Below are 23,264 nucleotides of genomic sequence, written 5' to 3' on the forward strand. Positions count from 1 at the left end.
AATAGGAGAAGAGTCATGTTCGGCTGCCACGTGGTCCCGTAACAGATGAAAAAATGTGACAGCTGAGCTCTTACCATTTTGGCCATAGCCGAATAAGCCAGATTGGCCAAAGGGAACTGACCACTCCGAATCCATGCACAAGCCTAATAATTAACATAGTCAATTATATAAAAAATAATCTGGGAATTACAGACCAACTATGTCTGGAGGGCATCACATGCCATGTTGGATGTGAAGAATCATCAACATTCGTATACAAAGCAATTAAGGACAGAGGAAATTCTGTGGTGCATGCCTGCTGTCTTGTTTTTCACCTGTTTCTTAGATCTATGTAACTCAAGAAGTTTTTGCTTCCTGCCTGCATGTAGAAGTCATGGCCTCCTTCACAAAAGTATTTAGTGCTTTATTATCCTTTGTTTGAGAAGAGAGCAGCATAAAGCATATATTAGCCTTAAGATGCCTTACACACAGACATGAGAGTCAGCATTAGGAAGTCTTCAACCAAAAATAGGTAACTTTCTTTTGTTTATCTACTCGTATATGTAAAATGTAATACCATCAACAATAAAAGTAAGTTTTTATCTTTTTAATCCTTTCGAGGGCATCCTGCATATTTTCTCTTCCATTTCCTATCATAAGCTCATACAGAGCACTAGGTACGTTGCACTATACCTAATATTCCTACATGTTCTGACCCCAGAAAAACTGATTTAAGAGCTTCCACCCTTAAACAGGCCTTGCAGCAATTTATCATTCTCAGCATGCTGAATAGCCATATATTAAGAAATAGACCAAATTGCAACAAGCAACTAAAATATAACATTTCTAAACTGTATATACACTGTACTGGCAGCGTTTAAAGGCACACGGAATATAACAATAGTCTTTACTGACTACTCTTTGAAAATAATTTGCCACCCTTTCTCAGAAGGTAATACAATTATTCTTCAGGACCAAGATAATAACAACAGCTCACTCCAATTTACTGTACCAGTTTCAGACTAAATTCAAAACACCAACAGCAATAAACTATTTTAATTCTGAAAGAAAGGAAAGTATACGTTTGGCATTAATGAAGTGGCCACCATCAACTCAGAGTAGCGGGGAATTTGTGATGCTGTGAGGTAACTCAGCTCAGATATTGTTCCACAACACTGCATAAACAACAAGTGATTTGAAGTATCTGTCATGAGGAGATATGTAATAGGGCTTAAATACACTCAATTAGCTTGACAGTTGAAATGCAAACTCCATCATGTGGAAATATAATAAAGATGTTAGAGCCAACATTTTGTAAAGAATTACACCTACCTGGTCTCTGTTATCTCCTCGATCAACAAATCGAACAGCAGATCGAGACCGGCGCTGTCTAGCACCCAACGTTGCACCATAGTCCTTGAGGGGAGAGGTAGGCTGGAAGTGACGACCTTCTTCACAAAACAAAAAGGCAAATCAATATGACTTGCTTGTAAAATTCACTCAAATAGAAGTTCACAGGTGTTAGATCAATTATACCTGTATGATGTTGCCCAGACTCTAAATTCATTTGCAAAGGATCACCAGAAGATTTTGTGGGTTGGTGAGGCACTGTGATAAAGATCTTTTTCTGTGGTGGCCATATTGTTATTGAGATCCCGCATCAAAAAACATGCCTGTTTCCTTTGTTTGTTGTTTTAAACTATCTCAAGCCCCTTCTACACTGACATATAAAATCCATATTATCTGCTTTGAACTGGATTATATGACAGTGTGGACTCAGATAATCCAGTTCAAAGCAGATACTGTAGATTATCTGCCTTGATATTCTGGGTTATATGGCTGTGTGGAAGGGCCCTCAGTCAACCTCAGCCTCTTCTCCTCCCAAATCCACAATCCTGGATTTTCCTTACAGGGCTGTAGTGAGGATTATTGAGAAAATAAATGACTGGCACCTTGAATTATCAGCTTGAAGAAAAGGTATATTATAAATAAATTGACTAACTGATTTGAATTATATCCTCCCAATGATTCAGAAGGTAATTATCAAAACATCACAAAAAACTGCAATGTAAACAGTGATCTTAAGAGTTAGATCTAAGAACAATGTAGCAGGAAGACCACAATAATCTAATATAGAAACTGACTGCTTCGGATAGTTGATGTTTTCCTATGACTAGTGACAGTAGTCCCAAATGGGGATAGGTTCTTATTTAAAAAGTGAAGAACCTTCTCTTTATTATACAGAGAAAAAGCAAGTTACAGCCTTTCCAGAAATCCATTCCTTGTCTTAACAGGTAAGGATACATAGTACTATTCTAAATTACAATTTACTATAATACTGCAGAGTGGGGGGGGGGGGGGAACCACCAAGTATTTTGATATTCTAATAGAACAATCCAATAGTAAGTTGGGCTAAATTTAATTAGGCATCTACCAGGTGTAGTGTAACATTTCATTAAACATACCTGGAGCAGTACTGTCCAGGTCACTTGCATATAAACTTGAAAGAGATGCACTTCTTATACCCGAATTTCTCAATGCACGTTGGCTCCTTAATTCGCCTAGGGATTGTTCCAATGTTTCTTTAAGCTGAATTAAAATAGAAACTTGTTAGACTGACAACAGAAAGAGATTATGTATGAAAAAACTGACACTGTACACAACCAATTAAATAATAATTTAACAGAATAAGGGACAGCAGAGAAGAGAAAAACGCCTGTCAGTCAGTTAGGTTCAACTATTTCTATCATCCATATTTGTGTCTGTCCCAAATAACCATAAATAATACCTTGATTCAAATCCTTTGCATTTTATTTCTGAACTTTCTTTTTTTTCCCGCATGAGAATATACTACAGTGTGCACTACAACCAGGATTAACATGTGTCATGCTTCCAGAAACTACTTTATGATTTACATGACCCCAAGTCCCATTGATTAGAGTCAAGTGCAAAACAGGCATTTTAAAAGAAAATGGGGAACTGAATTAGAATTATAAAATGACTTGCCTTCTTATTACTATCATCAGAACTCAGTTTGCAGGTGTTTCACACAAAAATCCATTAATGTTTTTGTTCATTTTAATACAGTAATTTAGAGTGGAAGGCAAAAAAAGGAGGAAAGAAGCAGAAAAGGGAACATAACAGCACCTTTAAGGCTAGGCTGGTTTTTATTTTTGCATGAGCTTTCTTGGATAAAAACCCACTTTGTGGGATGCAGTACTGAGTGAGAACTCTGGATCACTCTGAAGCCCTGTTGATATCACTACTGTTCTGATACTTACTGTAAGATCTCATTCTATCATCTGGCCACTCCCAGATTACTGTACGTGTCTACAAACTAGGTTAATCTTTACTGTTTATTTTTTTAAGTCGAGAAAGAACTTTAAATGTATTCCTTTCTTCCTCACCTTGCTAAAATGTAAAATGTAAAAAAAAAACAATTGAACAAGAGAAAGAAGACTTGGAATGAATAGCAATGGATGGAAAGATACTAGAAAGCATAACCCATAAAACATGTTTATACAAGTGATCAGGAAGCAGTATCAACATATTTCATACATACAGAAGTCCCAGAATTATGGCATGCATCAGCAGTCCAAAGGGTTGAAATGGGCATCTTGGGCCTGATATGTCTAGTTCTGTGCAACATTAGAAACAAGCTGATACTTGTTTCAGAAATTTTCCTCCCATCCCAACCTATTCCAGTTTAGTGTTATTAATTTTTCAAACCACAACAAAATATTGCCTTGATAAGAATTAACTGTTTCTCACGGCTTCCTTACAGAGAAAAATCATCCATCTGGAAGCACCTAACATTAGCATTCAGAAGAGTCATAACTGAGCACACATTTTAAAAATAAGTGGTTACAATTAGTGCTATTTCACAGCTATTATCCAGAAATCAAGTTAACAACTTAAAACAGTTTCTATAATAGTATTCTTCCTTTCCATGAACAGATTGGATAATTAGCAGTTATACTGAGGTTTCCACTATTCTCACATCTTAATATTATATTCAAGAAGTGAAAGAATTCCAAATCTGAAAGCTCTGATATAGGTATTAGAACCTCACTGAATACAATAGGATACTGACAGCTTAGCATCTGAAAAATATGTTACACTATCCAGCCATTTTTCATCTATTTTGAAATCAAAAATACATAAATACACACACACCCATAACACGGAGAGAGGGGTTAGGCAACTGGGACCTTTCAGATGTTTTTGAACTGCAACTTTTAAAAGCCATGTCATAGAATCATAGAATCATGGAGTTGGAAGACACCTCATGGGCCCTCCAGCCCAATGCCTTGCCAAGAAGCAGGAAATTGCATTCAAAGCAACCCTGGCAGCAGGCCATCCAGCCTTTGTTTAACAGCCTACAAAGAAGGACCCTCCACCACACTCTGGGGCAGAGAGCTCCACGGCTAAACAGCTCTCACAGTCAGGAAGTTCTTCCTTATGTTCAGGTGGAATTTCCTTTCCTGTAGTTTGAAGGATCCTAGTCTCCAGGGCAGCGGAAATCAAGCCTTTTCCTTCCTCCCTATGACTTCCCCTCATATATTTATACATGGTAATCACGTCTCCTCTCTGCCTTCTCTTCTGCAGGCTAAACATGCCCAGCTCTTTAAGCTGCTCCCCATAGGGCTTATTCTCCAGACCCCTGATCATTTCAGTCACCCTCCTCTGGACACATTCCAGCTTGTCAACATCTCCCTTCAATTGTGGTGCCCAGAATTGCACACAGTATTCCAGGTTAGGTCTTATCAAGAAAGGATAGAGGTGTAGCATGACTTCCCTGGATCTAGATATTATGCTCCTATTTATGCAGCCCAAAATCCCATTGGCTTTTTTAGTGGTCGCATGACATTGTTGGCTCATGTTTAACTTGTTTTCCACGATAAATCCTAGATCTTTTTCACACATATTGCTGTCGAGCCAGGCATAATATCCATGATATTATGGACTGTTCAAGGGAAAATGTGTTCCAGTTATTAGAAGTAATAAAGTATGGATCTGTCAGGAAAGAGTGTGAATGCAATACTGAGAGAGGTTGGTGGAATGTTGAAGATTTGAATAAAGCTGGAGTATGAAGATGGGTAGGGAGTAGTGAAGACTGAGTGGTCTATCAGGTTTAGTTCATGACTGGAGCTTAAGAGCTTGAATAGATAAGACAGTCAGAACAGATCTGGATTATCTAGGAGATGAGAATGAGTAATTAAGTTCTTACGTTTAAATTGTTAACAAATTGTTATTTTAGCACCAAACTCTTCTGGGCCTCCAAGAATACAATAATTTTGAAACCTTGGGTTCAGACACAGTCTCTGTGATGATGGCAGCTAATAAAAAGAGGTGATATCCTGCAGGCATAGGAAAAAAAGGAACCACAAGGGCAACTAGAAGGTCCCCACAGTTGATGGCCATGGTAGCAGGACCGGAGGAAGTCCTTACATTGGAGTAGAAAATCACTTTGCCTTTGCTACCACTGCAGTGTATGATTTTAATAGGCAACGCTGAATAAACCACTTAAGAATCCCCAAGTGAGGATCCAGTACCATTCAAAGCCAAATCTCTGTTTTCATGTCTTGACTCTATCTCATGCATGTTTAAATTTTCTTCTTCTGACTTTAAATCTGACATAAAATCATCTTTCTTTCTTCTTTTTGTTTTTGGTATCTTTGAGGGTTACATGCTTTGATTTCCCTGTCCCATTTTCTTGGTTTCTCTATACATGTTCTTGAGTCTGTTCTATTAACTGCTGTTCCATCAGATTTTCCATCTGCTCTCCACAAACGTCTATATTCATTAAGTTTGCATTGTCATCCTTTCTAAAATTCATGGCAGTTAAATTAAATTGAGAATTCAATTTCATTACATAAATGATGTTATTCAAATTCATTGCAGTTGATATGTTTGAATCATTGAAGGTAAATTGAATCCTTTTTTCCACTTCCACATTAATTCATTCTTTAATTTTGCTTTTTATTACAGAGGTATTATGAGGTTGCTGCTGATTTAAGTTCTTAAACTCTTCTTGTTTCACTCCAGCTACATGTAAACAAATTATTTCTCAAGAGGGCTGAAGGAGCAATCCAAAACCACTGGGATAATCCTTCTTGCCAGCTGATCATGACAGATGACCCAAATTTCAAATCCATTTCAAATATTCCCTGCTTGTCTCGTCCCTTCAGTTTTTCTTCTTCTGCCTTGCCAGCTGGTCGCAATTATCTCTTTTCTCTCATTGATGCATAGAATCTTCTGATTCAATGTGGCAACCAGAAGACACAATTTTGCTTAAATTTCCTAATCTCTTTCTCCCTCTAAAAAAACAATGCAGCAAGTCTATTGCCTTAATTTTTTTTTCTTTTTAATTTTCTTAGCTTTTTTATTTTTCCCAAGGTAATTATTATCCTAATCCAACAGTTTTAGTTTTTGTTTTCTTCAAGGGGGCATGGAGAATTTCCCATCTGAATTTTTTCTTTATGAGTTCCCCTGTCAATTCCCCTGTCAATTCCCCTGTCAGTTCCCCTGTCGTAAATAAATAAATAAATAGAGGACAACCTATTTATTTATTTATTTACGACATTTATATGCCGCCCTTCTCACCCCGAAGGGGACTCAGAGCGGCATACAAGTAAAAAGTAAATACAATATATTATATTATTATCATAGCACAATATTAATATTATATATTGCATTGTACTATAATATTATACTGTAATATTATTAGTAATATTACATTTAATATAAAATATATAATTATAATATAATTTTATTAGTAGTAGTAAATTCTATTACATTATAATATTATAATATTATATGTATATACAATATATTATATTATATTATATTATATTATATTATAAGCACAGTGCAGGAGATAAGATGAAACTGCCTTCCTGGTCCCTCTCTTCATTCTAATCTCAGAGCAGCGGTTGGTGCTGGGGGGAGGGGGGGCTCCCAACTGATGACACTGGAGGCAAGATGGAACTGCCTTCATGGCCCTATGTTTTTGGACCGTAACAACCATAATCCTCCAGCCAGCATGACAGCAGGATTCTGGGAATTATAGTCTAAAGGTAACATGTGAACATTGTGGATTCCTGTGGCATCATAGAATTATTATTATTATTATTATTATTATTAATTTGTATACCGCCCTATCTCCCCAAAGGGACTCAGGGCGTTTTCCAACATATAAGGCAAAACATTCAATTGCCAAGAAGAAAATCATACAAACAGGTTAGAATAGAAGCATCATAAGACAACAAAAATCCAACTAAAACATAACAATAAAGATTTAAACCTAATGCAATACTACCGTTTACTGGCTGTCTGCATTCAGCTTGGAAGGGAAATTAACAAGAAAAGAAAAGGCTGCTGTACCATTTGGCAGTCCCCAGCCTTCCTCAGCCATCCATCAACATCTACAACAGTGCTACTGAAAATGGTGGTCTCTGAACCACCCAAGTCATTGAGTGCCAGTTTCTGAGAAGCTTCCAAGAAAGAAGGAAACAATTATAGGCAATGTGCATGTATTTAGTGCTGCCCTCTGCACATCGAAAAAGAGTAAATTCCAGCCCCACATCAAATAGAATGAGGAGCACTGATCTAGATTAATTTAATCTAAACCACTAAGCCTCAGCAGAAAGCAAAAAAAAAAGACACATATATTACATTTTAACGAGCATCAGGTAGTATATTTTAATTTTATCAAGGGCTGCTTACATTTGTAATTGCTTCTGCTTGCTCACTGTTGTACTCTCGATACTGGCCTAACATCTGGTCCACATGTCTCAGGTTGCGATTAGTATCCTTGAGATAGATATCGGAGAAAAATGTAATTAAATAAAAAATCCCAGTTACAAACATGAAAATACTGTAATCTCTGCTACTTCTAGAATCATTCCTGATGCCAAATAAGATAACTCAATTTGGGGATGTTTATAATGGAATAGGACTTACAATCATTGGATACAGAAAGCTCCTGCAAATACTAATGTGGATGAAGAGATCTTTCCACTACGACACCAAAATTTCTCTCCTATTATTAGCCAATTTAAATCTCAACAGTTTGTGAAGTTAAGATATGTCACTCTAAAATGCTTTTGCCTGCCTTTTTCTACCTGCCTGCCCTCTTAGTTCATTAATTCATCTCATATTACCCTTTTAGCCTGTTTGAGGTTTTACTGATTTACTTGATCTACAACAAAATGTGCCTCCTTGTGTTCTTAATAAGACTTTGATAAAACTCTTCACTAGAGCTATTTTGGGGAGAATTCAAACCATATTTTTTACTAAACTGACTACTAGTATCAAAAGCTTTCTGGGAAATAAGCCCACTAATTTCATTTTGACAAAAGACATGCAACATGTTTTGGGAGGTAAATTATTCACAACCTGCAAAGTGCTTGCTAAAGTATGGATCTTCTCTGTGACTTCTTCAACACCATGATTTCGAGTTCTGGTTGCTCTAACAGGACCCCGTCTTCCAATTCTACGGTGCGCATGGTCAGAACCACTGGAGGAATCTGCCATTTGTATCTTAAAGAGACAAAAATAATTCAGAAAACATGAAACATTTGCAACATAACAATTTCTAATATTTTGTCATAATTTAGCTTCACAAGAAATGAAAATGAAATGAAACTCAAGCCTACTGGGTTTGGATTGTTCCACTAGAAGTTGACTGGAAGTTAACTATAGAACTGCACTGGAGAACATAGAGATTCCAAGAAACAACATTTTAATCAAATCTACAAATCTGGATAGCTGACTATATCCTCAAAAATATCAATAACATGACATATTCCTTAAAAAGCCAAAAATGTAGTTTCTTTGGGATTTGTTGAAAAGGCTGAGATTATTTCACAGTAATTTATCACGTTTCTATTTTGTTTGCTTTTTATAAAACATGAATGGGTTCTTGTTTTGGTTTTATCAACAAAATTATATTGTGCTAATCATGGAGTGTAACACTTGCCTCACTTATATAATAATACTTACTCCAAAATTACGGCACTCACAGTTAGAATTTCATTCAGTGCTTCCATGTGAAATTATCAGTAGCAAACATTCAATTCACATACGCATACAAAAACATTAAAAGCATTTATCTCAATATTAAAATACACCATTTAAAATCATCTTGGCTGATCTTGCATTTCAGAAAACATGCAAAACAGAATTGGAAAACCTTTGGTCCTCCAGATCTTGGTAGTTTTCAACTTTAACTTGTCAACTTTAAGCAGCCTGTTCAATGATACGCATGATGGGACTAGGAGCACATCAATAGTTAGAACTCAGGTTTCCACTCCTGATATAAACAAGTTAGTGGGTCACTGCTACGCAGAAACCTCTCCATCTTGCTTCAGTGTCAGTACTACTATTGTCTGATGCTCAAGAGCATTGATAAATCTACTCCCTGCACTCACCATGGTTCCCTTCCCAATCACTAGCTGGAATTCTAGTTGTTACTCCCAGCTACATTAGGTCCACTGAATCAGTTATGGAATGGTGAATAGACAAATCCCATAGATTTAATGGTCCTTCTCTATTCAAACCTAATTATAGTATTTAGGCCTCTCCCAAGTACAGAAGTGTGGGCTTATATATAAAGCATACATCCACGTGAGTGGCAGTAAGAGAAGTGGAATCTTTTCATGATAGTCCTGCTAAGACTGCTGCTATTCTATTCACTGCTTCTGATCCTTTCTGGTTCAAACTCTTGATCAGATTTCCTCCTCTATTTCTGAAAACCTCAGAAAACCTACTAAATATGTCTATTTGTGGTGTTGAGGAGGTGCGTGAGCAGAGAAGGATCCCTGAACTGAAAACTGTACTAATGTCCCCCGTTCTCAGTTCTTCTCTAGGACCCTTGGATGGGCAGTCATATACCACCACCTCTTGCCCTGTAGCCCATCGCAGATGATAACAGACATCATCATGTCCCTGATTGAAGTTCATCCTATCCTGAAAGTACAAGCTGAGATGGAGAAGGAAAACTTTCTTAAATCACTTAAATCTTAAATCACAGCTAGGATTCCTTTTTCTTCTTTCCACTCACCAGCAGTGACCAGTGCTGCAAAAGGGGATGGGAGACGTTCAATCATCTGTAGGCCCAATTAGGCCATTAGTCTGAAAGTTTCCCTTATAGACGATCTCTCTGCATATCTTTCATTCTGGTTTTGTTGAAGACTCAGTAACTACCCTGACATGAAGCATGACAGAATCACATGAACAGGTCTTATGCCGTACTATTAAAACAGTATAGCAATCGGATCACACTGTTCTAAGCACCACAAACATTGTGACTTGTTCATAAAGTCAAACTTAAAAAAGAAACAAAACACAAATCCTATTTATCTTCAGTACAGCATCTCCCAAAACAAATGGTCAATTCAAAAGAATAGAAGCCACATTGTTACAAAGAAAAGGAAAGGCTCACTCAGAAGAGACTGCCAACAGCAGCAACAAAGACAGAAAAAGGAGAAAATGCAATTGACTGAAGTAGTTATACTCATTCCAAAATAGGACAATTTTTTAACAGTGCTCATTCCCACTTAAATAACTAAATAAACAAAAAAAAGTGTTTGGGCCAGTTTTTTTCTCCAAGAAAACAGACTTCAAAAAGGGCTGTGTTAATCTTTGCACTTATTAAATGCATTATTCTATCATTTGCAATCATGCTTCACCGCTCAAAGCAATTTTGGCCAAATTGTTTACAGACTTTATTTTTCAGATGTCTGCTATAAATTGATGAAACATAAATACAATAATAGAAATTGTACATAAAATAACTTGAGTGTTCTACATTAGGTGTCCTAAAATCACATCTGATCTTAAAGAGAAAAATAAACCCATTTTGCCTGTTTCTTATTTATTTATTTGTTTTACAGTATTTATATTCTGCCCTTCTCAACCCAAAGGGGACTCAGAACAGATTACAGAACACATATATGGCAAATATTTAATGCTGTTATACACAGACAAGACAGACAATTGTACATAAATAGAGGAACACATAGGATTTCTCATCTTCAGTATCTTGGAGGCTGTGGGTTGCTATTGCTTGGAGGGGGTGGTGGCTATTGCTCCACTTTCCCTGCTGAAGAGCTTTGTTTGTAAACTTCATTTTTCTCACATTTCCTTATGGGTGCCTTTAAATATCTCCCTGCTGAAGTGGTAACTGTTTATCTACTTATATTGCTGTTTTTGAAACTGATAGGTAGGCAGAAGCTGGTCTAAAGGCCAGGAGCTCACCCTGATCTGGGCTTCGAGATGTCAACCTTTCAGTTGGCAAGATTTACTGCAGCTGGTAGTTAACCTACTGTGGTAAAGCCTGGCCCTTACTGCTTCACTTCTGTTAAACACAAAGGTTTTTAGCTGTCTGTGAGTGAGAGACATTTCCAAGCTTGTGCTCAATCATTTCCCCAAATATGTACCAAGCACCAACTTCCTGGAAGGCAAAAAAATGATGTAAATTGTGGGGTATTCTTTAAAAACCTTTGCCTGTTAAATCTTCACACATCTTTTGCTTAAACTGCACTATATGTATGGTTTTCAAGCATGGCCTATAGTAGTAGCATTCGAGCTTTGCAGAGACAGAGTCTTTCATTAATCCAAATATTATGTTTATTTTTGAAATCTGTATTTCAGCACCCTATTCTTGGGTTGTTTCTTTTTTTTATGGTACAGTTATGCTGCTATTTGGGCCTATCTCAGATCAGGTCAAGCGCTAATACAAGATTTCAGCCCACCAGCTGGAAATCAACATTCAAGGTCACGCACACCCTGTGTTCTGGCAGGGCTTTTTCAGGGGTCAAGTCATTCACATGAGTAGAAAGCAAAGCCTGGAACACATATTCTATATTGTCAAATACAAGTCTAGACATTTTAGTCGAAAAATCAACTTCAAAATCCGGGTTGACTTATCAACTGCTCAATGTGAGCACTGTGCATTAACTCTTTTAAAAAAAGGAATGCTTATTTTAAAAAAGCACAATGATGAAAGGCACAGTGATGAAAGGCAAGAGGTTACTCCATCTTGGAAAAACTTAAAAGAAGCCCTAAACATCCTCAGTTCTATTTGCTAAAGCACCGCTTCTGAATGCCCGAGGGAACATTTCCCCTCTCTGTGGAATGACCCTTAACTTACACACAGGACTTATCCAAATCTATGCTTTTGACCTCAAAACCTGACCTTGACTTACACATGTAGTCAATTTATATGGTATATAAATCCCACTATCTGCATATTTTGAAAAATATCAGTACAGTACAAAAATAGGAAAGCTTTTACAGAGTCTGTCCCCCATTACCAATCTTCTTGCCGGTAGTCCACCTTTTGTAAGCTTCCAAAGAACTCTGCAAATTGCCAGATCTTTGCAGATCACCAGAGAATGTTCCGCCTTAAAGTTACACGACAGAAAATGGCTCTATACAAGAAATACTTCCATCTATCAAGCCAGTAGCAAGCAAACATTTATGAAACCGTTCAACTGGCCACAACTTCTTCATCCTGCAATCAACAGGAAAAGGAAGTTGAGTCATTGGTATCAGCTTAGGCTCAGATGAATAAGCCAATGAGCACTAGCATCTTTGTTCTTATGTCTAGACTAAAACACTGAGAAAAGTAGATTGAAGGGGGAAGGATTTTCTCATATTGCTGTACTAATCCAAGCCATTCTGGATTCCAGTGGAGAAAAACAAAATAAATAATGTTCTACAGCACCCCAACTGTAGTTATTTATTTATTTATTTTTATTTGACTTGTATACTGCTACTCCCAATTTGGCTCGGAGCGGTTTACAGCAGTAGATTAAAACAACACAATTAACTTTAAAATACAATAAAACAAGAACAGACATAGTCCCGAGTTATTCACCCATTGAAAGCTTGTCGGAAGAGAAAGGTTTTACAGGCTTTCCGAAAAGCAAGTAGGTCTCAGATAGATCGGGTTTCAACTGGCAAGGCATTCCATAAATAAGGAATTATAGTTCAGATCATACTATGTCATGATTCAACTATGCACACATGCACAAGACTTGTTCCAGAAATGTTACATCTATTGTGTGATAAGTACAGCCTTCAATTCAAGTTCATTTCCTCCTCCTCCTCATTATTATTATTCTTTGATATACAGCAAGATTAGTACAGAGCAAACAAGATCACTGTGCCGGCTTTTGTATTTGATCAAACGTTGGACACTTCCCAAGTGTCTAGGACTGTGTGATGTGTCGGCGAACAATGCGTGCAGATCCAAGTAGGGTGGCCTTTTGCAGCTGACAGATGGTAATTTTGTGAGTGCTGATTGTTTTTAAAAGCAAACGAAGGTCTTTAGGTACTGCACCCAGTGTGCTGATCACCACTGGGACCACCTTTACTGGCTTGCCGGAGTCTTTGCAGTTCTATCTTTAAATCCTCATATTATTATGATTGTGATTATATTTATGTATACCCCACTTTTAAAATTCCCAGTTAAAAACCGTTAAAACATATTCAAAGTTTTAAAAGTTTTCAACACAGCTAAAGAATGCAATCATGTGGAAGAGTAAATAATTTGTAAGTAATGACAAAAACATTAATAACAAATAATATTTCTTGCAAAATTAAACCAGGGTCAAAAATATAATGGCTAAGCTTAGAAGTAAACCTTAGAGCCGTAGCAAACTACTGGAAGCGAGAGCGAGCTTATGCTCGAGCTCGCTCCGAAGCCCCGCCTTTTTTCCCCCAAGGCTGCTCTCTCTCTTGCTAGTGTGCCTGTTTTCCCTTGCTAGGGAAGCGATGCGAGCGTACTCTCGCAGTTGGCAGAATTCAACTGTGAGCGTACGCTCGCATCCCTGCCCTCTCCAATGGAAAACAGGAACGCTAGCAAGAGAGAGAGCAGCCTCGGGGGGGAAAAAGGCGGGGCTTCGGAGCAAGCCCGAGCGCAAGCTTCCTGTAGTTTGCTGCGGCAGGAGCGTATGCTCGCAACGCTGCCCTAGCAAAGGGAAATAGGCGGAGAAAGAGGTGGAGCATCGCTCGTGCTGGCTTAGTTTGCTCTCGCAAAATCCTAGTTTGCTACGGCTCTTAGAGCCGTAGCAAACTACTGCAAGCGAGAGCGAGCTTGTGCTCGAGCTCGCTCCGAAGCCCCGCCTTTTTTTCCCCCGAGGCTGCTCTCTCTCTTGCTAGTGTGCCTGTTTTCCCTTGCTAGGGAAGCGATGCGACTGTACTCTCTCAGTTGGCAGAATTCAACTGTGAGCGTACGCTTGCATCCCTGTCCTCTGCAATGGAAAACAGGAACGCTAGCAAGAGAGAGAGCAGCCTCGGGGGGGGGGGGGGAGGCGGGGCTTCGGAGCAAGCCCGAGCGCAAGCTTCCTGTAGTTTGCTGCGGCACGAGCGTATGCTCGCAACTCTGCCCTAGCAAAGGGAAATAGGCGGAGAAAGAGGCGGAGCATCGCTCGTGCTGGCTTAGTTTGCTCTCGCAAAATCCTAGTTTGCTACGGCTCTTAAAACTAAAATATTAGTCGAAGATGGCCACTAGCAACTTTCCATGCAGCTTTTGGAGGATACACAGAAATAGAAAAAGGTTGTAACAAGACAACTTCAGTAACACTGTCAGGTCTTTTCACAGCCACAGAAGAAATCCTACACCAGAAATCTACTGAACACAACAATCAAATAATCTAGCCTCATTTGAGCCTATTTAAACTTGTTTTTGCTTCAATTCAAGACTAGGAACAACCGCCTATAATTTCATATTTTACATTTTTCAATAATGATGGAGAACTGTTTCTCACTAACAAGGCAAAAGAAGATTGTGCTGTCATGCAAGGCAGGTCTAAATGAATGTAAAAATCACATGTATATTGCTTCACTAGCAATTCAATGTCAGTGAATGCTTTTGATAGTGTTCTTTGTAGGTCTTTAAAAGTGCCTTTGTGGTAGAAATCTTCCAACTGTGGTTGGATTGCATCTCCAAACAATCCTGGGATTTGCAGTCTAGAAACATCTGGAAGGTCACATGATTCCCAATTCTGTTTTAAAGCTTCCAGGGCAGCCACAAAAAACAATCACAAATAAAACACTTGAAGTCTAGACACACAGCATCCACATGGAAACCAGTTCTAAGAAACATATGAAATACAATTGTTTCAAAAAAATAAATTGTTTTAAATTGCTTTTAAATTTTGTTAGATTTTAGCCATTCTTGTAAGCCGCTCCGAGCCCCAGGGGAGTGGCGGCACATAAGTTTAAATAATAAATAAATAAGGGGAAAATTGGTGTTCTTAACGTCTTGACAGGCAGGATATAGCTATACTTACTCAAAAATAATCCCAACTGAGTTCAATGGAGTTGACTACAAGTTACACCAGGCATGGGCAAACTAACAATAACGTGGTTCATTCCAGCACAGGGCACTCCCCATTTGAGATAGTTTACAGACACAATCTGTGCACCTTGCCAACCCCAGAGGTCATCCAGTCTGCGATGCTATTCAAGCTTACTAACTGCAACATTCACACTTGCTTAAAACAGACAAGAGTTCTTTCTCCCACCCTGGGCATCATTTCGTGTGTTTGTGTGTGTGTGTGTGTGAAGGTTTCCCCTTGACAATAAGTCTAGTCATGTCCAACTCGGGGGGGGGGGGGTGCTCGTCTCCATTTCTAAGCGAAAGAGCCAGCATTGTCTGTACACACCTCCAAAGTCATGTAGCTAGCATGACTGCATGGAGCATCATTACCTTCCCGCCAGAGCGATACCTATTGATCTACTCACATTTGCATGGTTGCTAGGTTGGCAGAAACTGGGGCTAAGAGCAGGAGCTCACCCCACTCCCTGGGTTTGAACCACCAACTTTTCGCAGACAAAACATCAGGAGAGAATGCTGCTGGAACATGGCCATACAGCCCAAAAAACTCACAGCAACTCAGTGATTCTGGCCATAAAAGCCAGGATAATAAATAATTTAAATAAATAAATAAATATTGTTGTTGAAAATAATTTTTAAAATATAAAACATAAACGTTTGCCCATGCCTGAGTTATATATACAGTAAAGTCTCGCGTATCCAACAAAAGCGGGTTGGCAGAACATTGTGTAAGCAAAAATGTTGTATTTTGGTGTGAGAGAATTGGCCGTCTGCAAGGACGTTGCCCAGGGGATGCCCGGATGTTTTTGTTGTTTTACTACTAGCCGGAGCTGACAGAGGGAGCTCATACGCGCTCTCCCCGGATTCAAACCTGCAACCTGTCAGTCTTCAGTCCTGCCGGCACAAGTGTTTAGCCCACTGCGCCCCCAGGGACTCCTAATGTTGGATAATAAGGCCGGATTAAGGAAAATCCTAATAAACATCCAACTATGCTGTGTTTTTACAAATTAAGCATCAAAACATTGTGTTTTATAACAAATCAACAGAAAAAGCAGTTGAATACACGGTAACGTTATGTAGAAATTACTATATTTACGAATTTAGCACCAAAACACCACAATGTATTGCAACAGCCGTGGATCCAGGCGGGAGGTAGACTGCGTTGGATAATACAGAACTTTGGGTGAGTGAAAGTTGGATAAGCGAGACTCTACTGTACAACCAATCCATCCTTATCAACAAATTAAATCAGCCAAGCCTTGTCTTCAACTACTGTAGGGATGAGACTTCCTACAGGCAGGTATCCAGGAAACACAGCAACAGTTAGGAGATGCGACCACAATGTCAACAGGAAATTACAATTCCCATATGTCTATACAACCTTCAAACACAGGCTGGAGAGTGAGTATAGCTGTCATCTCAAGAACCTCTAATTCAGCATTTCTCAACCTGGGGGTCAGGACCGCTGGGGAGGGTTGCAAGGGGGGTGTCAGAGGAGTCACTAAAGACCATCAGAAAACACAATATGTTCTGTTGGTCATGGGGTTCTTTGTGGGAAGTTTGGCCCAATTCTATAGTTGGTGGGGTTCAGAACGCTCTTTGATTGTAGGTGAACTATAAACCCCAGCAACGACAACTACCAAATGTCAAACTCTGTTTTCCCCAAACTCCACCAGTGTTCACATTTGGGCATACTGAGTAATCGGGCCAAGTGTGGTCTGTTGTTGTTAATGCGTTCAGTCGTCTCCGACTCTTTGTGACCTCATGGACCAGCCCACGCCAGAGCTCCCTGTCAGCCATCACCACCCCCAGCTCCTTCAAGGTCAGTCCAGTCACTTCAAGGATGCCATCCATCCATCTTGCCCTTGGTCGGCCCCTCTTCCTTTTGCCTTCCACTTTCCCCAGCATAATTGTCTTCTCTAGGCTTTGCTGTCTCCTCATGATGTGGCCAAAATACTTCAACTTTGTCTCTAGTATCCTTCCCTCCAGTGAGCAGTCGGGCTTTATTTCCTGGAGGATGGACTGGTTGGATCTTCTCGCAGTCCAAGGCACTCTCAGCACTTTCCTCCAACACCACAGCTCAAAAGCATCAATCTTCCTTCGCTCAGCCTTCCCTATGGTCCAGCTCTCACATCTGTAGGTTGGATGGTAGGATGGTCTAGATCCATCATTGTTTGAATCCACCGTGCTCTCTGGATGTAGGTGAACTACAACTCCAAAACTCATGCTCAATGCCCATCACACCTTTCCAGTATTTTGTGTTGGTCATGGGAGTTTTGTGTGCCAAGTTTGAATTCCATCGTTGGTGGAGTTCAGAATGCTGTTTGATTGTAGGCAAACTATAAAACCCAGCAACCACAACTCCCAAATTACAAAATCAATCTGCCCCCAACTGCACCAGTATTCAAATTTGCCAAATCTGATCTAGTGAATGAAAATATCCTGCATATCAGATATTTACATTACGATTCATAACAGTAGCAAAATTACAGTTATGAAGTAGCAACGAAAATAATTTAATGGTCGGGGGTCACCACAAAATGAGGAACTGTATTAAGGGGTTGCGGCATTAGGAAGGTTGAGAACCACTGTTGTAATTCAAGCCTCTCACCCACATTTACTCAGGAGTAAGTCTTAGTGATATATAGTATAGTCTTTGCAGCCTAAAAAGAGTGAAGCACAGTCGCAAGGAAAGGCATTTTAAATCAAGGGAGAAGAGCCAATAGTGAAGTTCAGTATCTGAGAGGTTCAACTCTGCTTTAGGTTCACATTGCAACAGAGGTACATTTACACCAAGCAAGGTACATTTACACCAAGCAGTAGTCTGTTAGGAATTGTAGGAGTTGAAGTCCAAAACACCTGGAAGGCCCAAGTTGGCCCTTTCCTGATCTACACTACAGTATGGCACCACTTTAACTGCCATGGCAACATGCTATGAAATCCTGGGAGTTATAGTTTCATTCTGCCTTCTCTGTCCACAAATCCCAGCCCTGGTAGCGAAAGCGGTGTCAAACTGCTCTACTTCTCTCTCCCAATTAGCACGAGGAGTTTGGGAAATCTGACCCACCTGACACGCCTCCCGGGACACTCAACACGCATCGGCTGCATTCACACGTTCTGGACCCGCAGCGTGTCTCTCCCAGCGCCTCCACGAGAGCGGGCGACTCGTCTCCCTTTCCAAAAGACACCCGCGGGCTCTCGGGTCACGGGACCTCTCAACCGCCCAACAGCCCGCTACCTCCGCCGCTATGGCAACTTGAACTAGCCGCCCTGCCACCGAGGGAGAGCGGCCTCACAAGGCGCCAGGGCTCCCCTGACGCCTTGCATACTGGGAATCGTAGTTCGTGGCTGACACATCACAATTGCGACGCGCCGAGTGCAGGACTACACCTCCCGAGAGCCACCGCGGCAAGCGCTCTGGGATCCGCCTCCTGCATACGACCCTACCAATGTAGCCCTGCGGGAAGGGTGGCGGCCAGGTTGTGGCTGCTTCTTAAAGACACAGGCGCTCATTCCTGTCGAATAGACTGCAGCTTGACACCACTTTCTGCCTTGGTTCAGTGCTATGGAATCCTGCGGGGTTGCTGTTTTACTAGCTTTTACTAGCTTTCTCTGCCACACAGACAAAACATCAGGAGAGAATGCTGCTGGAATATGGCCATGCAGCCCAAAAAACTCACAGCAACCCAGTGATTCTGGCCATAAAAGCCAGGATAATGAATAATTTAAATAAATAAATAAATATTATTATTATTATTTATTTGCTGGTGCCTCACAACAAATCCCAGTATCCCACAACATTGAACTGTGCCAGTGACAATGGTCTCAAACTGCATTCATTCTATATCCAGTTGATCTTTGCACCCCTGTGTTTTGATCTATGTATTATATGTTGCAGATGCAGACTGTAGCCAGGAAATCAGAAGACGCTTACTTCTTGGGAGGAGAGCAATGTCCAGTCTCGATAAAATAGTAAAGAGTAGAGACATCAGACTGGCAACAAAGATCCGCATAGTCAAAGCCATGGTATTCCCTGTAGTCGCCTACGGATGTGAGAGCTGGACCTTAGGGAAGGCTGAGCAAAGGAAGATCGATGCTTTTGAGCTGTGGTGTTGGAGGAAAGTTCTGAGAGTGCCTTGGACTGCGAGAAGATCCAACCAGTCCATCCTCCAGGAAATAAAGCCCGACTGCTCACTGGAGGGAAGGATACTAGAGACAAAGTTGAAGTATTTTGGCCACATCATGAGGAGACAGCAAAGCCTAGAGAAGACAATTATGCTGGGGAAAGTGGAAGGCAAAAGGAAGAGGGGCCGACCAAGGGCAAGATGGATGGATGGTATCCTTGAAGTGACTGGATTGACTCTGAATGAGCTGGGGGTGGTGACGGCTGACAGGGAGCACTGGCGTGGGCTGGTCCATGAGGTCACGAAGAGTCAGAAGCGACTGAACGAGTAAACAACAACAACAACAACAAATAAAATGTACATTTACAAATTTATTTATTTATTTATTTATTGCATCAGAAGCAAACCAAGGGTACAATTGTAAGGTATTTAAGTCCAATATGTAATGGATCATAACACGCACAGAGGCATGAAATGTATTGTAATACTCCAATTTACCAGTTATTAGCAAAACCTACTCCAGCAAAGGATCACCGCCTTGTCGGGGCGCTGGAGCTTGAGCACCTCAATGATGTCATGAGCGAAACCGTGAAGGGACACCCAAGACGGGACGGTTGTGACAGAGAGGTCAGACCAAGCGTGATCCCTGGGGAAGGCAATGGCAAACCACTCCAGTATCCTTGCCAAGAAAACTAAATGGACCAGTACAACCAGAGATATGTCGGTATGCCATTGGAAGATGGGACTCCCAGGTCGGAAGATGGCCAAAATGCTACTGGGGAGGAGCAGAGGATAAGTTCAACTAGCCCCAGATGTGATGACGCAGCTAGCTCAAAGCCGAAAGGAAGGCTAGCGGCCGACGGTACTGGAGGTGAACGACGAATCCGATGCTCTAAAGATCAACACACCATAGGAACCTGGAATGTAAGATCTATGAGCCAGGGCAAATTGGATGTTGTTATTGGTGAGATGTCAAGACTAAAGATAGACATTCTGGGGGTCAGCGAACTGAAATGGACTGGAATGGGCCACTTCACATCAGATGACCACCAGATCTACTACTGCGGACAAGAGGAACATCGAAGAAATGGAGTAGCCTTCATAATTAATAAGAAATTCGCTAAAACGGTGCTTGGATACAACCCAAAAAATGACAGAATGATCTCAATTCGAGTGCAAGGAAAGCCTTTCAACATTACAGTGATCCAAATATATGCCCCAACCACAGCTGCTGAAGAAGCAGAAGTAGATCAGTTCTATGAGGATCTGCAGGAACTACTGGATAATACACCAAAAAGAGACATTATTTTCATTACAGGAGACTGGAATGCCAAGGTGGGAAATGAAATGACAACAGGGATCACAGGCAAGCATGGTCTGGGAGAACAAAATGAAGCGGGACGCAGGCTGATAGAATTTTGCCAGGAAAACTCGCTGTGTATAACGAATACTCTCTTCCAACAACCTAAAAGACGGCTTTACACATGGACCTCTCCAGACGGTCAACACCGAAATCAGATTGACTACATCCTTTGCAGCCAAAGGTGGCGGACATCCATCCAGTCGGTGAAAACAAGACCTGGGGCTAACTGTAGCTCAGATCACGAACTTCTTATTGCCCAATTTAGAATAAAACTAAAGAGATCAGGGAAAATACACAGACCAGTTAGATATGATCTCACTAACATTCCTAGCGAATATACAGTGGAAGTGAAGAACAGATTTGAAGGACTAGATTTAGTAAACAGAGTCCCAGAAGAACTGTGGACAGAAGTCCGAGACATTGTTCAGGAGGCAGCAACAAAGTACGTCCCAAAGAAAAAGAAAACCAAAAAGGCAAAATGGTTGTCTGCTGAGACACTGGAAGTAGCCCAAGAAAGGAGGAAAGCAAAAGGAAACAGGGATAAGGGGAGATACGCCCAGTTAAATGCGCAATTCCAGAGGTTAGCCAGAAGAGATAAGGAACTATTTTTAAATAAGCAATGCATGGAAGTGGAAGAAGACAACAGAATAGGAAGGACAAGAGACCTCTTCCAGAAAATTAGAAACATTGGATGTAAATTTCAGGCAAAAATTGGTATGATAAGAAACAAAGATGGCAGGGACCTAACAGAAGCTGAAGAGATCAAGAGAAGGTGGCGAGACTATACAGAAGATCTGTATAGGAAGGATAATAATATTGAGGATAGTTTTGACGGTGTGGTGAATGAATTAGAACCAGACATCCTGAGGAGTGAGGTTGAATGGGCCTTAAGAAGCATTGCTAACAACAAGGCAGCAGGAGACGACGGGATCCCAGCTGAACTGTTTAAAATCTTAAAAGATGATGCTGTCAAGGTGATGCATGCCATTTGCCAGCAAATATGGAAAACACAAGAATGGCCATCAGACTGGAAAAAATCAACTTATATCCCCATACCAAAAAAGGGAAATGCGAAAGACTGCTCAAACTTCCGTACAGTGGCCCTTATTTCTCATGCCAGTAAGGTAATGCTCAAGATCCTGCAAGGAAGACTCCAGCAATACATGGAGCGAGAGTTGCCAGATGTTCAAGCTGGGTTTAGAAAAGGCAGAGGAACGAGAGACCAAATTGCCAATATCCGCTGGATAATGGAGAAAGGCAGGGAGTTTCAGAAAAACATCTACTTCTGCTTCATTGACTATTCTAAAGCCTTTGACTGTGTGGATCATAATAAATTGTGGCAAGTTCTTAGTGGGATGGGCATCCCAAGCCACCTTGTCTCTCTCCTGAGGAATCTGTACAAGGACCAAGTAGCAACAGTAAGAACTGACCATGGAACAACAGACTGGTTCAAGATTGGGAAAGGCGTCCGGCAAGGCTGCATCCTCTCACCCAACCTTTTTAACTTGTATGCAGAACACATCATGCGATGTGCGGGGCTGGATGAATGCAAAGCTGGGGTGAAAATTGCTGGAAGAAACATTAACAACCTCAGATATGCAGATGACACCACTCTGATGGCCGAAAGCGAGGAGGAGCTGAGGAGCCTTCTAATCAAGGTGAAAGAAGAAAGCGCAAAAGCTGGGTTGCAGCTAAACGTCAAAAAAACCAAGATTATGGCAACAAGAATGATTGACAACTGGAAAATAGAGGGAGAAACCGTGGAGGCCGTGACAGACTTTGTATTTCTAGGTGCAAAGATTACTGCAGATGCGGACTGTGGCCAGGAAATCAGAAGACGCTTACTTCTTGGGAGGAGAGCAATGTCCAATCTCGATAAAATAATAAAGAGTAGAGACATCAGACTGGCAACAAAGATCCGCCTAGTCAAAGCCATGGTATTCCCTGTAGTAACCTACGGATGTGAGAGCTGGACCTTAGGGAAGGCTGAGCGAAGGAAGATCGATGCTTTGAGCTGTGGTGTTGGAGGAAAGTTCTGAGAGTGCCTTGGACTGCGAGAAGATCCAACCAGTCCATCCTCCAGGAAATAAAGCCCGACTGCTCACTGGAGGGAAAGATACTAGAGACAAAGTTGAAGTACTTTGGCCACATCATGAGGAGACAGGAAAGCCTAGAGAAGACAATTATGCTGGGGAAAGTGGAAGGCAAAAGGAAAAGGGGCCGACCAAGGGCAAGATGGATGGATGGCATCCTTGAAGTGACTGGACTGACCTTGAGGGAGCTGGGGGTAGTAACGGCCGACAGGGAGCTCTGGCGTGGGCTGGTCCATGAGGTCACGAAGAGTCGGAGACGACTGAACGAATGAACAACAACAAAGCAAAACCTAAATGAGAATTATATTTGTGGGGAGGGGTGTATACATTTTGGCTTGTTGTAGGCTTTTTCA

General features: G+C 40.7%; 1 protein-coding gene across 4 annotated transcripts in view; it reads right to left on the minus strand.

Moving 5' to 3' along the window:
• The window catches only part of CEP128 (centrosomal protein 128), a 250,130-nt gene extending 231,464 nt beyond the window's left edge, over positions 1-18,666 (minus strand). For 3 of the 4 annotated variants that reach the window (XM_067462950.1, XM_060757262.2, XM_067462948.1), the window contains exons 1-5: positions 18,399-18,666; positions 8,380-8,523; positions 7,708-7,794; positions 2,445-2,568; positions 1,312-1,430 (exon numbers count right to left, since the gene is read on the minus strand). In XM_067462950.1, the coding sequence (XP_067319051.1) occupies positions 1,312-1,430; positions 2,445-2,568; positions 7,708-7,794; positions 8,380-8,517 (468 nt within the window). In that variant the 5' untranslated portion in view covers positions 8,518-8,523; positions 18,399-18,666. The remainder of the gene's footprint in view (positions 1-1,311; positions 1,431-2,444; positions 2,569-7,707; positions 7,795-8,379; positions 8,524-18,398) is intronic. The other variant, XM_067462949.1, reaches the window with a different exon arrangement.
• Between the last annotated feature and the right edge of the window lie 4,598 nt (positions 18,667-23,264).

Source organism: Anolis sagrei, chromosome 1 (assembly GCF_037176765.1).
Source record: "Anolis sagrei isolate rAnoSag1 chromosome 1, rAnoSag1.mat, whole genome shotgun sequence".
Taxonomy (NCBI): domain Eukaryota; kingdom Metazoa; phylum Chordata; class Lepidosauria; order Squamata; family Dactyloidae; genus Anolis; species Anolis sagrei.